This window comes from Cottoperca gobio, chromosome 11, assembly GCF_900634415.1.
Source record: "Cottoperca gobio chromosome 11, fCotGob3.1, whole genome shotgun sequence".
Lineage (NCBI taxonomy): Eukaryota > Metazoa > Chordata > Actinopteri > Perciformes > Bovichtidae > Cottoperca > Cottoperca gobio.
The window spans coordinates 14,861,255-14,874,818 of record NC_041365.1 but is presented as its reverse complement, the minus strand read 5'-3'; the positions used below and the strand labels follow the sequence as shown (position 1 = coordinate 14,874,818).

The 13,564-nt window shown below is 39.1% G+C and overlaps 1 protein-coding gene across 1 annotated transcript; it reads right to left on the bottom strand.

Annotated features, from left to right (window-relative positions):
• Positions 1–3,158: 3,158 nt before the first annotated feature.
• LOC115015364 (tubulin beta chain) lies at positions 3,159–12,324 on the bottom strand. Its single transcript, XM_029442574.1, has 5 exons — positions 12,193–12,324; positions 8,555–8,663; positions 7,513–7,623; positions 6,956–7,200; positions 3,159–6,056 (listed from the first exon to the last, which is right to left on the bottom strand). The coding sequence occupies exons 1-5, from the start codon at positions 12,247–12,249 to the stop codon at positions 5,244–5,246; spliced, it is 1,335 nt and encodes a 444-aa protein (XP_029298434.1). The 5' UTR covers positions 12,250–12,324; the 3' UTR covers positions 3,159–5,243.
• Between the last annotated feature and the right edge of the window lie 1,240 nt (positions 12,325–13,564).

Genomic DNA, 13,564 nt, shown 5'->3' with positions numbered 1-13,564 from the left:
GATAATGTCGGGTATGTGGACCATTAAAGATCGGCGGCGCTCGGGAAACTCCGGTTAGGATCGTCAATTCTGGTTCGGAGCCACAAGCAGCCGCTCTGCAGTTTAAACTCAGGCGACCATTACACATGCACGCATTCTGCAATGTGAGGTTCACTCGTCTGGTCAAACAGGCCGTGATGTGAAGAAGGAACCCTCCTCTAGACTGGCTCACTTGGACGTCATCAGTAATCCCAAAGTCATATCATCATCACTGGATTTGAGAGTTGGAGTTTACCTTTGGGACCATTACATTGAATTTGCAGTGTTGCGAGTGTGTTGGCAATATCAGCCGCAGTAAACTAATGTTATTACCTCTGTCCTAATCTTTCCCTGCCTTTTATGGTGCTGCTGTCTAAGGTCCTGATTGTGTACATGTTCTTCTCTGTTTGTGGAGCTGACGCTGTCCAAGTTCCTGAATTTTATTCAGACGAAGAATTTATTTCTTCATTTTAGCCACTGGCTCCTAGAGATAATCTTTATTTTCCCATTTGTTACTATGAATAATACTTTTTATGACCCTGGTACATATGTATTGCCAAATAAAGTTATAGAAAACATCATACAATTATATACTGGTATTATCCATACAACATTCATTAAATACATGTAAAGCTAACATTTCTCAAACTGCGTATTTTTTAACAATGTGTAAGAAAATTGCTCAACTTCTTTAAATGTCCCTATAGTGCCCCCTGCTGGAGAGAGAACTCTCCTCATCTTTACTGCGCTCCTGACTGATAGCCTCAACTTACATGTTCTAGATAGGGCATTGAGAACATAAATACAGAAGCAAACAACTATTTGCTATGTAAAGATGTAGAGTAATGTCTGCCTGAGTAGAGAACAAAGTCACGCTCCCTCTGTGTGTTGTAATCCAACCCTTCCCAAGTGTTCCACTGGTTAGCTAATGGCCGCTGCTCACTGCGCTCATACGGCTGTTACCGCTGATAACTAGCACTGTTAGCGCTTTTAGCACTTTTAGCTGCCAAGTGCTGGCAATCCATATCCATATGTCGTTTATTTTATGTTTCCCTATTTTTGATTTCAAAACTTTATTTGTGTTTGTTATTTTCATATTTTCAGTTGTATTTGGAAGTTTATTGTATTGCTGTTGTTTTTATGATTTTTGCAGAGGGGATGGGTGTTCTGCGAGCGCTGAAAGGAGGTGATAGAGCTTGCGGTAAAAGAGGTAAAGCGGGTAAAACTGAGCTATCCAAAATTGTAAGTGGAAGCAGCAGAGGCAGCATCGGAGGAAGGAAGTGACCTGCTGGTTGTGGAGGTTTCAGGAGAGACTGGCAGCTCTGCTCCCTCCTTTTCACTAATCTAGAAGGTGAGTATGGCTTCCAGGACTTCCTCTCACAATGTGAAGATCATTGTAAAAAAATGTGGTGAAAATACATACAACATCCGGCTAAAGTGACATGCTGCAAGCCTGATGTTAAGAAAGGCCAAGCTGATGAAGCCAGGATCGTAAAAATTGACAAAGCAAGAATATGAGCTGGTTAAAACTGCAGTAACTCCTCCGGTAGAAGACAGGCCAGACAAAGTATCCTCTGGGGGAAGCTTCGTCACTGAAACCATCAAATGTGTCAAGATGATTCTGGAGAAAGATATGACTTTTCAAAAGAGGAATACTCCCTGATTCTGTCCAGCATCTCCCAGGATACAGCTGATGCAGCATCTGAGATTGTGAGGCTGATTATCAATTAAATGAAAATGGAGACGACAGATGGCACACCTAAAAATGAGTCTGAAGCGGGGCCAAAGAGCAGGCCAAGAGAGTGAGTGAGTCGATTGCTGCCACTGATAAAGATGCCGAAGCTGCTCACGAGGCCAAAGAACACCCAGTACAGGAGTGGGACGAACTCTGCTGCCTGAATCAGGTCTCATTCTGAAAAAACGTTCAATTAATCTTTCAAGTGAAGCCATTGAAAGCACCATACTGACCCTGGAACAGATTATATGGGAAGAGGTTTCACAGGCTGGGACATTGCTGGCAAGCCAAGTGGCAGCCATATTTGATTTTAAAAAAGAGCACCATGGACCTGTGCAAGGAGTGGTACAGAGGAACCTTCTGTCATGGAATCCATTGGTTAACATATCTATAATTGAGACTCTAATACAGTGGTTCTCAACCTGGAGGTCGGAACCCCCAGGGGGGTCGCGAGAACATTCCTGAGGGTCGCCAGATGGTTGTGGAGAAAATTAAATTACATATTTTAAAGTGGGGAATGGATTTTACATTTATACTTAGCCTGTACCAGTGATAACATTTACCTTAAATTGAATGTATTTGTGATACATTTACACAAGCAAACACAAGTAAGCCCTACTCATTTAATCATTCACAGCACTGACGTCCACAGGCTTCTCTGTGGGGCTTACAGTAATCAGGCCAAAATGTTTAGACACCACAATGCATTAAAACACTTTCCAGCAAACATCTACCGCTACCTTTTTCACAGCGGACATTTTGACTTGTCAAATCAATCACAATCACGGGTGTAATTGATCATTTCACAATCTCTGAACCCATCATTAGCTTCTGGGACCAACTGACAATATTGTTGGTGTTCTGCTGTAGCCAGCGGCAGCAGATAAAGACTTCCTCTTCAGTGCGCTGGTCATTGTTTACAGTCCGATTAGTAACTTGAGACACGAGAATGGAGTTGAGAGACAACATCTTTGACCGGATTGTTGGCTATTTGGCTGGGACGAGCATAAGCACAAGCATAACTCCAGTTTATTATAGCTCGGGTCATGATACTGGAATTGTAAAAATAAACAAAATAGTTCCCTCCCAGACCTTTTTTAAGTTTTAATTCTATTTAAGGAGTCATAGACACTGTTAGTCACGGAGACTCTATATAAAAGAATGCTGTGTGGTGTTAAAAATTAAAAATAATAAACAGATTAATGATTAATGAAATAATCCTTAGTTACAGAGAACTAATCAGTCGTCACTGAAATAAGACCATGTTTTTGAGAAGTGAAAGATTTCAGATATTTTTGGATGCCTGCCTTCACACTGTATCTCTTACTCCATTTGTTGTCATCCCAAGAAGTGTTCAAACTTCCTGGAAGATCAAACTGAAAGAACCTTACAAACACACTAAAAACTTTGTTTCTGTTACAAATGCCTTTTTATTTCACACACACTGGGTTCCCAAGTCAAACTGTTCCACAGTAAATAAAAAAGGTACTAACAAACAATGTAGCACACACAGACATAAAGACAACATGGTTGATGATCACATACTGAACACAAACAACTTCTGTTTGCTTTGAATGCAAACTGTCGTAGTGGCTCAGAGCGTAAACATTTATCAGAAAGTTCAATTATGCAATTCTTCAGTCCAATTCTGCAAATGGGTGTCTTTTCAAAGAAATAAGAAGAATGAAAGAACCGAGCATTTTATTTTGAAATGCGTTTCCAGAAGCCTTAATAATTAATATGTTAAAATGACTTAGTGTGATGTCAAATATACCCAGGCTCCAGAAGGTGAGCTGTTGAGCTGAGCATATTTGGGGGCTTAGAGAGATACACAGAAACTGTGATGAGATCAAATAAAATGTGAATTCTTTGAACGCATGTCTGCTAAATAAAATACATATCGCTGCGAGTTCCTGGCAGTCAGTTTATCCCTTTTTAAAGCTGAGGTTTTGCATTATTTGTATTAGTTGTATTTTGTATTGACTTAGATGCAGGTGATATAACTTATGATATCCTTTTCAGCTTTCCTTATTCTTAGAAACATGGAGGTCACAGTCACGGTCTAATACTTGGATGATACGTGGTTCTAATCCAACAACAGCAAAGATGTTTCTAAGATGAGCTCAGGCCTGTTTGAGTCCAACATATCGTTGAATGGAAGGAAACCAGATCAGGCAAAGTTTAATATGCTTTCCATGACCTGACCGGGCTTCAGAGCATCCGCAGTGTGAGGTCCTCCGCATGACGTTGGCTGGCGTCTGAGAATAATCCTGCTACTGCTGCTGTTGCATTAAAACTGTACAAATGTTTAAGTCAATTTGTTTGTCAATGAAACAGACCTTTGTTCTGTTTTGCAGAATATGAAATTATTGTTATGTTGACTTGCCTGCAGGCTCAGGAACACATTTTATTTTAAACATGTCATGTCTTTATTATACCTATGACACTTATTTTTGGGCTTTGTGAATAAAATAAAATGTACAATTCACACGAGAAAACAATGATTATGTGAATTTGCCTCCAGCTTCTCCATGAAAGTTAACGTTACTACGGTGTGAAAGACGAGCCCTCTTTCTTTGTGTTTAACAGCAATGGAAAGAAGATGTTGACTTATAAAAACCCTGATCTCAGGAATTAAATGATTCTGCCAGCAGGAGACTGAATCCCACCAGAAGGTTTTCTCTTATCACACCCACAGTCTTAAAAAGGATGTGACAAAGGCAGTCCAAATGTATTTCTGATCAATTCACCTCCAGTACAGGCCTCAGTGAGGAACCATACGGACAGTCCCACCTACTACCAACACATCAGAATTATCTCCGAGATTGGATCTTTGAAGCTGATAAATAATTACAAAAGTAACGAACACTCATAAAATCAATAAACACTGATAATCGTTGGGAAGAAATAATCAAAAGTTGGATTTTTATAACTGCTTACTTTGCAATACAAATCAGTGACGAAGCACAAAGATTTCATTTTTCCAATGAGTGCAAAATACTGTTTCCCACGCGAGAAATAATGTCATGTTAATATTTGGCAAAATGTATAAGCTTGTTTGCATGTGTGAGTGTACGTGTAATATTGCATTTTAAATCAGTAATTTAAGGATTTAACATATTTGTTCAAGCGGTATTAACTTTACAGTATAAAGCCGCCATGATTACTTTGTTGAATTTCTTTTTTTTTTTTTCTAGAGGTAAGTTAAGTTAAGTTATTTTTAACAGTAAAATAAAATCCTTTGCAATGAAAGTGAAGTGGAAGAAGTTCTTCTGATTTGAGCTACAAGGCAAGATCTTAGCTTAAAAAAATATATATTTTGGGTAGGTCTGGTAAAAACCAGCCAACATGGCGTCAAATTAATCTTTTATTCCTATTTCTTCACATCGTGTCCATCCCTCCATTAAAGGGTTAAAGTGCTTCTCTAACCAGCGGGATCCGTTCTGCTAAATTATTTCCTTTCAAGGTTTTCTATTTTTTCTGAATTGTTTTAGGCATCCTCTTCCACATCTTCTTCAAACTCTCCCTCCTCCTCGGCCGTGGCGTCCTGGTACTGCTGGTACTCGGAGACCAGGTCGTTCATGTTGCTCTCCGCCTCGGTGAACTCCATCTCGTCCATGCCCTCGCCGGTGTACCAGTGGAGGAAAGCCTTGCGGCGGAACATGGCGGTGAACTGCTCAGAGATGCGTTTGAACAGCTCCTGGATGGCTGTGCTGTTGCCGATAAAGGTGACGGCCATTTTGAGGCCACGTGGAGGGATGTCGCAGACGGCTGTCTTTACATTGTTGGGGATCCACTCCACAAAGTAGCTGCTGTTCTTGTTTTGGACGTTCAGCATCTGCTCATCCACTTCCTTCATTGACATGCGGCCACGGAACACGGCAGCCACTGTCAGGTAGCGTCCGTGGCGAGGGTCGCAAGCGGCCATCATGTTTTTGGCGTCAAACACCTGCTGAGTGAGCTCGGGCACCGTCAGGGCGCGGTACTGCTGACTACCCCTGCTGGTCAGAGGGGCGAAGCCAGGCATGAAGAAGTGGAGACGGGGGAAGGGCACCATGTTGACAGCCAGTTTCCTCAGATCTGCGTTAAGCTGGCCTGGGAAACGCAGGCAAGTGGTCACGCCGCTCATGGTGGCAGAGACAAGGTGGTTGAGGTCGCCATAGGTGGGCGTAGTGAGTTTGAGAGTGCGGAAGCAAATGTCATAAAGGGCTTCGTTGTCAATGCAGTAGGTCTCATCTGTGTTTTCTACCAGCTGGTGGACCGACAGCGTGGCATTGTACGGCTCAACCACTGTGTCCGATACCTGAAGACAAAGAGACAGGGAACAGCAACAGTTATGTCTGATCACACATAGTGTACACATACTGCCAACTTAAAGCCCGGTTATTTTCATTATCGATTAATCTGCCAATTATTTTCTCGATTTATCGTAATGCCATAAAATAATGAAGAATGTCCCTCCCAGTTTCACAACGTCCAAGGTGATGTCTTGTTTTGTCCAAAACCCAAAGATATTCACTCTAATATGATATAAGACAGAGAAAAGCAGGAAATATTCATATTTGAGAGGCTGAAAACTTTATGCTATTTTTGCATAAAAGAATTCCTTAAAATAACAATTAATCAATTTTACAGTTATTCTTCTGTCAATCAACTAATTGATTAGTCCCCTAATAGAGACCAATAGATGACTTTGTTTCCCCACAGTTCAAGGTGACCACACAAGGTTGCTTTTGCAACTGACAATCATTTAGCGGGGAGAGTTTTCTGGACATTCACTTGTTCTTTAGATGCTCACTGATGGTGAACAGTAAGACCCTGTTATGATGTTATACTTCATTACCTCCTACTTTGAACATTTGAATGGCTCTTTGATATTGCTTGTTGTTACCACTTTACAGTGTTACAGGTCAACAAAACTACTAATTACTTAACGTCAAGTTGGCATATATTTTAATATTTAAACCATATTGATTAAGCAAGAACTCACAGGATAATTCAGCATTCATGTTCCACTTTAGAAAACATAAAACTACAACATTATTACTATAACTATAATTATATTGTGTTTCCATCAGAGCAGCAACAAAGGATGGTATTAATATTTTATCTTGATGACAAATTTCTTAGGAAACAAAACGTAGACTAATGTCTAATTTGCAATGGTATATGAACACATTGGGTTTTCTTCTTTTGTGTTACCTTCGGAGAGGGCACCACACTGAAGGTATTCATGATGCGGTCAGGGTACTCCTCCCTGATCTTGCTGATGAGCAGGGTGCCCATGCCAGAGCCGGTGCCTCCCCCCAGGGAGTGTGTGAGCTGGAAACCCTGCAGACACTCGCAACTCTCTGCTTCTTTTCTCACCACATCCAGGACTGAATCCACCAGCTCTGCCCCCTCCGTGTAGTGACCTTTGGCCCAGTTGTTTCCTGCTCCACTCTGACCTGTATAGATCAAATTAAAAAAAAGCTAGTATCTTTTCTCAACAACCAAACAAATTCACAACAAAAACTTGAATCTGTGTTTTTTTTTCTCCATTTAAGTGATTGATGTTGAAGTATAATAACAAACGTTTTAAACAGAGTTTATGGCAGGAGTGGGCTTGTCTGTGGCATATAGGACTAAAACCACAAAATAGAGAAAAAGGGACCCCCAGAGTTCATCTTGTCCAAATTGTCAAAGTGTCCTTGTGCAAGATGATAAACGTAACGCGTTGGTGGAAAAGAAGGCCACATTAAAGAGTAATGTGTTCTTACCAAATACAAAGTTGTCAGGTCTGAAGATTTGTCCAAAAGGTCCAGAGCGGACTGAGTCCATGGTGCCTGGTTCCAGGTCAACAAGGATGGCTCTGGGCACATACTTCCCACCTGAACACACACACACACACACACACACACACACACACACACACACACACACACGCACACACACACACACACACACACACACCAACACACCCACACACACACACACACAGACGCACGCACACAAACAGAAACATGTCAGCTCAATGCACCATGTATTGGTAAACCTTTAAGAAGGTATTACAACTAGAAAAACAATAGAATTGTACAGAAAATGTGAGAAGGGATGTTATTTTACATGCAGTAGTAAGACTGAAAACTACTGGCAGCCAGGTTCTACCCCTGTGATGCTTCATCTCTTTATTTACTCTTGTCATTAAGTTGCCTTTAATAATAATGACAGTGTATTGAAAATAATTTAATCACATGTGCGTCAATTAAATACAGTGAAAAGATCAGATTATTGCTGTGCAGTATAACAGCTGTTGTATGGATGTAGTTCCACATGTGGCCACTAAGTAGAGTAAAACATATAACTGCAGGAAGCAACAGTTTGTGATGGTAAATGAACTATAAATTTAGCAACCAGATAATTTTCTGATAATTGAATACACTAACTACTTCTATGAACACTCATTTATTATTATTATTATTATTATTATTATTATTATTATTATTATCGTCATGATCATTGTTATTATTAGCAATAAGAATAACAATAAAGAACTTTTTGAAACAGTTTACAAGTTATAAAACATTGAGCAACAGAGCTACATGTTCAAGTGTTAGTGGCTCTTTAAAAAAGTATGGCCCTCATAATGAATCTCATCACGTGACTAGCACATGTGCACATCAGGCCTGTAAATGTGATATTGTTCAATATGCATAACCTGAATGTCTCCACATCGTTGCAGCTGCAGTGAGCCAGTGTCTCCACAGGTGGGCGTCTCACCTTATCAAACACAGACCTCAGTGTATGTCAGGATGTACCTACCAGTGGCCTCGTTGTAATACACACTGATCCTGTCCAGCTGCAAGTCGCTGTCTCCATGGTAGGTTCCTGTTGGGTCGATGCCGTGCTCATCGCTGATCACCTCCCAGAACTACACACACAAACACACAGGCCAATACTGCATCAGTAAACATGTTCTGTACTGTAAGGATGGTGGTATTACTATTAACAAATAACTGTGTGTTGTAACCTAATCCATCTTCCAGGGTTGACTCTGAAAAACAATCAATCTGCCAACTGAAACCTGAAACAACCATTTGCACTTTTATGATAAAATGCTGTGTACCCAGTGGGGGTCAGTCAGTCACTGTTCTGGAAACTTTCCTGAGAAAGAGGTATCTTTGTGTACTGATTAAAGCCATAACTGCAAGTCAATTTAGTGAGGGGAAAGAAGAGAGTGGTATACAATCACTCTCCTGTCCTCTGTGCTTCCCGAGGACACGCCGTTATCTGATTACCTTTTGCAGTCACAAGATCACCTAAAAACAGCAACATGTTCTGTAAAACAGCTGTTTCTTTCTTTGAAGCTGGTTAAATAAGGTTTTCTACAGTCAACAGTCACTCGGCTTTTAATCAGCCATGCTGATTAAAAGCCGAGTTCATGGATACACACTCATTGTATCATGTTTTTGGATGTGTGTTTAAATACAAGCATGCAGCGACCTGTCACAATGCAAATGTATTCTTTCTGACCCAGAGGCATGTTTGAAATTAGAAGGGACTGTAGCTTTGATCCAGATCTCAGGGCCACTGAAAACAGCTCAAAAAGATCTCTCTGCATTTGATTTAAATCATCTGCAAGATTTACAAATGAACCATAGATGTGTAACATCTGTATGAATAATACAGAAATTGCACAACCCTGAGTTTAAACCCTGGGTTTAACCTATCTGAGTTACTCTTCGTACCTTCTCATGAATGGCTTTTAGATTGTGTATGCTGCATAGTTACTAAGGCTACAAAAGGTTGAGCCATTTTGAATTTTTCATAAACACAACATTTAAAGATGTTTGCTCTCTGTACTAGAGATTAAACAATTAGTCAATTAATCCTTAAATCGTTCAACAGAAATGTAATAGATTCATCATTTAAGTCCCGTTTCAGCAAAAATGCTAAACATTTGCTGTTTACAGTTTCTGAGATGTGAATTGTTGTTGGACTAACACACATTTCCCATGGACTGAGATTGTAATGGATGTTTTCCCTATTTTCCAAATTCTTTTATGGCAAATGAGTTTCCATTATGAAAATAATTGTGAGATGTAGCTTTAGTTTAGTGCTAATCTGGTTTCTTAAATAAAGGTCACACGATGTTCTTATCTTCAACATGTGTGATTTAGATTATTACTTGAGATTTACAAAAGGGAAGGATGCGAAGGGAGGATGCTACTTGATTTGGATTCAAACTTTGTTCCCAACACCACCTCTATAGTTTATACACTGTCAGAACTCAAACTCCTTGATCCACTGGGAGTCGGAGGGTCAGTGAGGGCAGAGATTTCTCAGAGGATTCAGTCGGCCTCCTTTCTACATGCGGAGACATTAAGGCCAAACTCAGTTAAGACACAAGCACAGACTGTCACACCAGCTCAGTCAAATGACCCTAATCCGTGCCATGGACAGTGTGTGTGTGTGTGTGTGTGTGTGTGTGTGTGTGTGTGTGTGTGTGTGTGTGTGTGTGTGTGTGTGTGTGTGTGATAATTTACTAAACTAATCACTCACATTTACGCAATCTGGCCAAATATACATTGTGATGTGCATTTGGGTGTAACAATAGAACAAACTTCAAACTGTATTACAGACTTCATGCAACAAATAATGAGCAGGAAAACGAGTGCTGAAACCTGAGACCGTCTTTCATCGTATTTATAAAAAGTTGCAACATGAGCAGAAGCAGATTTTTGTTGGAACTAGATTTGGTAAGTGAGTTAATCCATCGTGAAATGAGGATGACCTCAGGCTCACTAAACCCTCTGTAAATACACTTGTCTTCACAGATCAGGGCCATTGAGTCGTGGAGTTTGAGTCACCCCATATGTTGCTCCTTTGGCACTTGGTTACCAACTGGTAGAACTCAGTATATGCAGCCAATAAAATGTTTGGCTGCAAGTAATGATCATTTACATAATTAATCAATTCAAATATTATTTTAAATGTGTAATAAGTTAAAAAACAAAAGTGAAAAAATAGCCATCATAAATTATAAATCATAAACCCAAAGTGATGTTATAAATGTCCAAAACATTTCATTTATTATTTTATATGATAAAAAAACCCCATCAAATATCAAAATAGGTGCATATTCATTTTCTTTTTGATTGATTAATCGACTAATCGTTGAGGACCTATTTGACTGACAGTCTCTGGAAGCTGAAGTGGATAATCACTTTATAAATCTATGTCCATGTGCAAACAAGGTTCTCAGGTTCGCTGGTGGTTTGGGTGTGCATGTGATACACTGACTAGGAAAGAAGCTTTTTAAATGACCTCGTCTGTACTTTTCAGTGCAGACACTGATCCATTTGTCCCGCCCCCCCCCCCCCCCCTGCAGCCCCCTGCTGCTGTGTTCCTCTGCACTGCCTCAGCTAATTTCTACTTTCTTTTCACCCTCTTGTTTTCTTCTCTGCTCTTTTCTCCGTGACAAAGAGTCTGGCTTACCAGGCGGCCAAGACAGCAGCTGGCCGTGCGTGTCTGCTTGAGTCTGGCCCGCTTCATTAATCATGAATTAATGACTTGAGTCACTGTTTTGTCAACAGTTCCAAATGTGTCAATTGTTAATGTAATCATATGCAAGATATGATTAGTTCACATCCCAGAAATACTGCAACACCACAACCTTCCTATGGGCTGTTCCTACTTATTAGCTATATAGTAGCTTCATTTAATCTTCTATTGTGTCACCCACTATAGAATAACACTTAAATACAAACTTGTTTATACAGAATTATTGTTGGTCTAGTGTATTTGGAGACACCTTTGGCACTTTGTATCAATCTGGTACTTACAGTATTTTATCATCCACTCTTTCAATAGGATTAAGTGTGATTCCCTCATTTCATGTCTATGTTGACTATGATTCGATTGTTATTTCAAAGTTGTACAGATGAATGTGTGCAGTAGTCTTGGGTTTATTTTTTATAAAAGTAAAACATTTATACATTTCCTTTGGACAAAGGTAGCTTACACTGAAAACAAATTAATTTGGTGAAGAAAAAACCCTAACTTACAACTTAAAAACACAAACTTCTGTTATGAATATTAAGAGTATAGAGATGATGCTTTAACAAGGATTGTGGTGGACCAATTACTTTGTCGTAAACTAAAAAAAATACATTTTAAACAAGTCATAGGATTTAAGATCTAACCTAGTGAATCAGAGAAAGATGAACACTTTAAATGATTTACTGAGTCTATGAAAATGGAGGATGGAGTGCAAACAATAGAGCTGCATAGTTTCTTGGCTCATTATATCTTTATATACAATATATATATATATATATTTTGTGAGATAGAAAGAAAGAAAGGCTTATTAAGTTTTAAGAAGGTAATGTTTAACATATGGAATAAACTGCTAATTAAAAAGAAAAAGCGCTCATAAGTTCTCACTACTTTTTTCTTACCTTTGCACCAATCTGGTTCCCGCACTGGCCGGCCTGGATGTGCACGATTTCCCTCATGATGGATGTTAGTTAGTGATGAAAGTAAAGTTCTGGCAGAGATAAAGAGGTGCTGCTGACCTACTGACAGACAGGCTGCAAAGCCGCAGAGTGTGAGTGAATCCTACAGGCGGGGCTAAAGTCTTGGGATGCGTCCGTCACACTGTTCACGACAATGATTGGCTGCTGTTGTTGGAGCCCCGGTGCTGATTGGCTGAAAGGGCAGACTTTTATTCTAAACGGGTTTCCTTATTTAAAAGGCAAGGACCGGAAAAGAAGCAGGAGTGCCGGGTTTGGTCATCCTGCCCCGTTGGAGCTTGGAGCCCCACTAACCTAACTGAAACAATAGAATAGAATAAATGACATTATAATGGGTAGATTTCATTCAATGTTATAATGAGGAAATAAAATTAACATGTCAATCTGATTTTGGCATTGTATATATTGTGCATATTTTGGATTTGCACCTTGTTTGTACCTCATTGTTATTTTTGTTTCAGTTTTATATTTGCACACTTTATATTTCCTATGAAGACAGTAATAATACATAATGTAATCATCCAGATCTGTCTTTTTATAACAAGCAGAAAATTGATAATCATAAAAAGCAAGACACACATTCTTAGAATTTAATATTTACTCCTACATCTGGATATATTGGCATCTGTAATTCCTGAGTATTTATGCATTTAAAATAATTGAAGTTTGGGGAGCATGTCTGTTATATTGATAATGAAGTAGGCTAAGCCTGCAATACTTTAAAATACATTTGAATAAATCATTTGCATTGGACCATATTTGTTTATATGGTTCCTATAGTTACTGCATGGATGAAAGTATTTTAACCATAAACGTACCATGTCAGTACCATAAACCAGTGGTGGAAAGTAGCCAAGTACATTTACTCTAGTACTGTACTTAAGTACAATTGTAAGGAACTTGTACTTTATTTGAGTATTTCCATTTTCTACTTCTACTCCACTACAATTCAGAGTCAAATATTGTACATTTTACTCCACTGCCTTTGCTTTATAATTTTACTTAAAGTTACTTTACAAATTGTAATCAACAAATAAAAGTATGATTACAAAATGAAATAAGATAAAAACTAAATAAAATTAGATCCACCTCTACAAGCTGCAATATTAACGTGATGTTCACATTCATGTATCAATATCTATATTAAAACAAAACAATATACATTATTGAGAAATGGGGCATTGTGCATGATGAGCATTTTTACTTTTGGTATATTTTAATGCATTTACTTTCCTTACTTATTGCTCAAATATTCCAAAAGTGTTCTCCAAAAAGGTTTGATAATTGTGTATTCTCA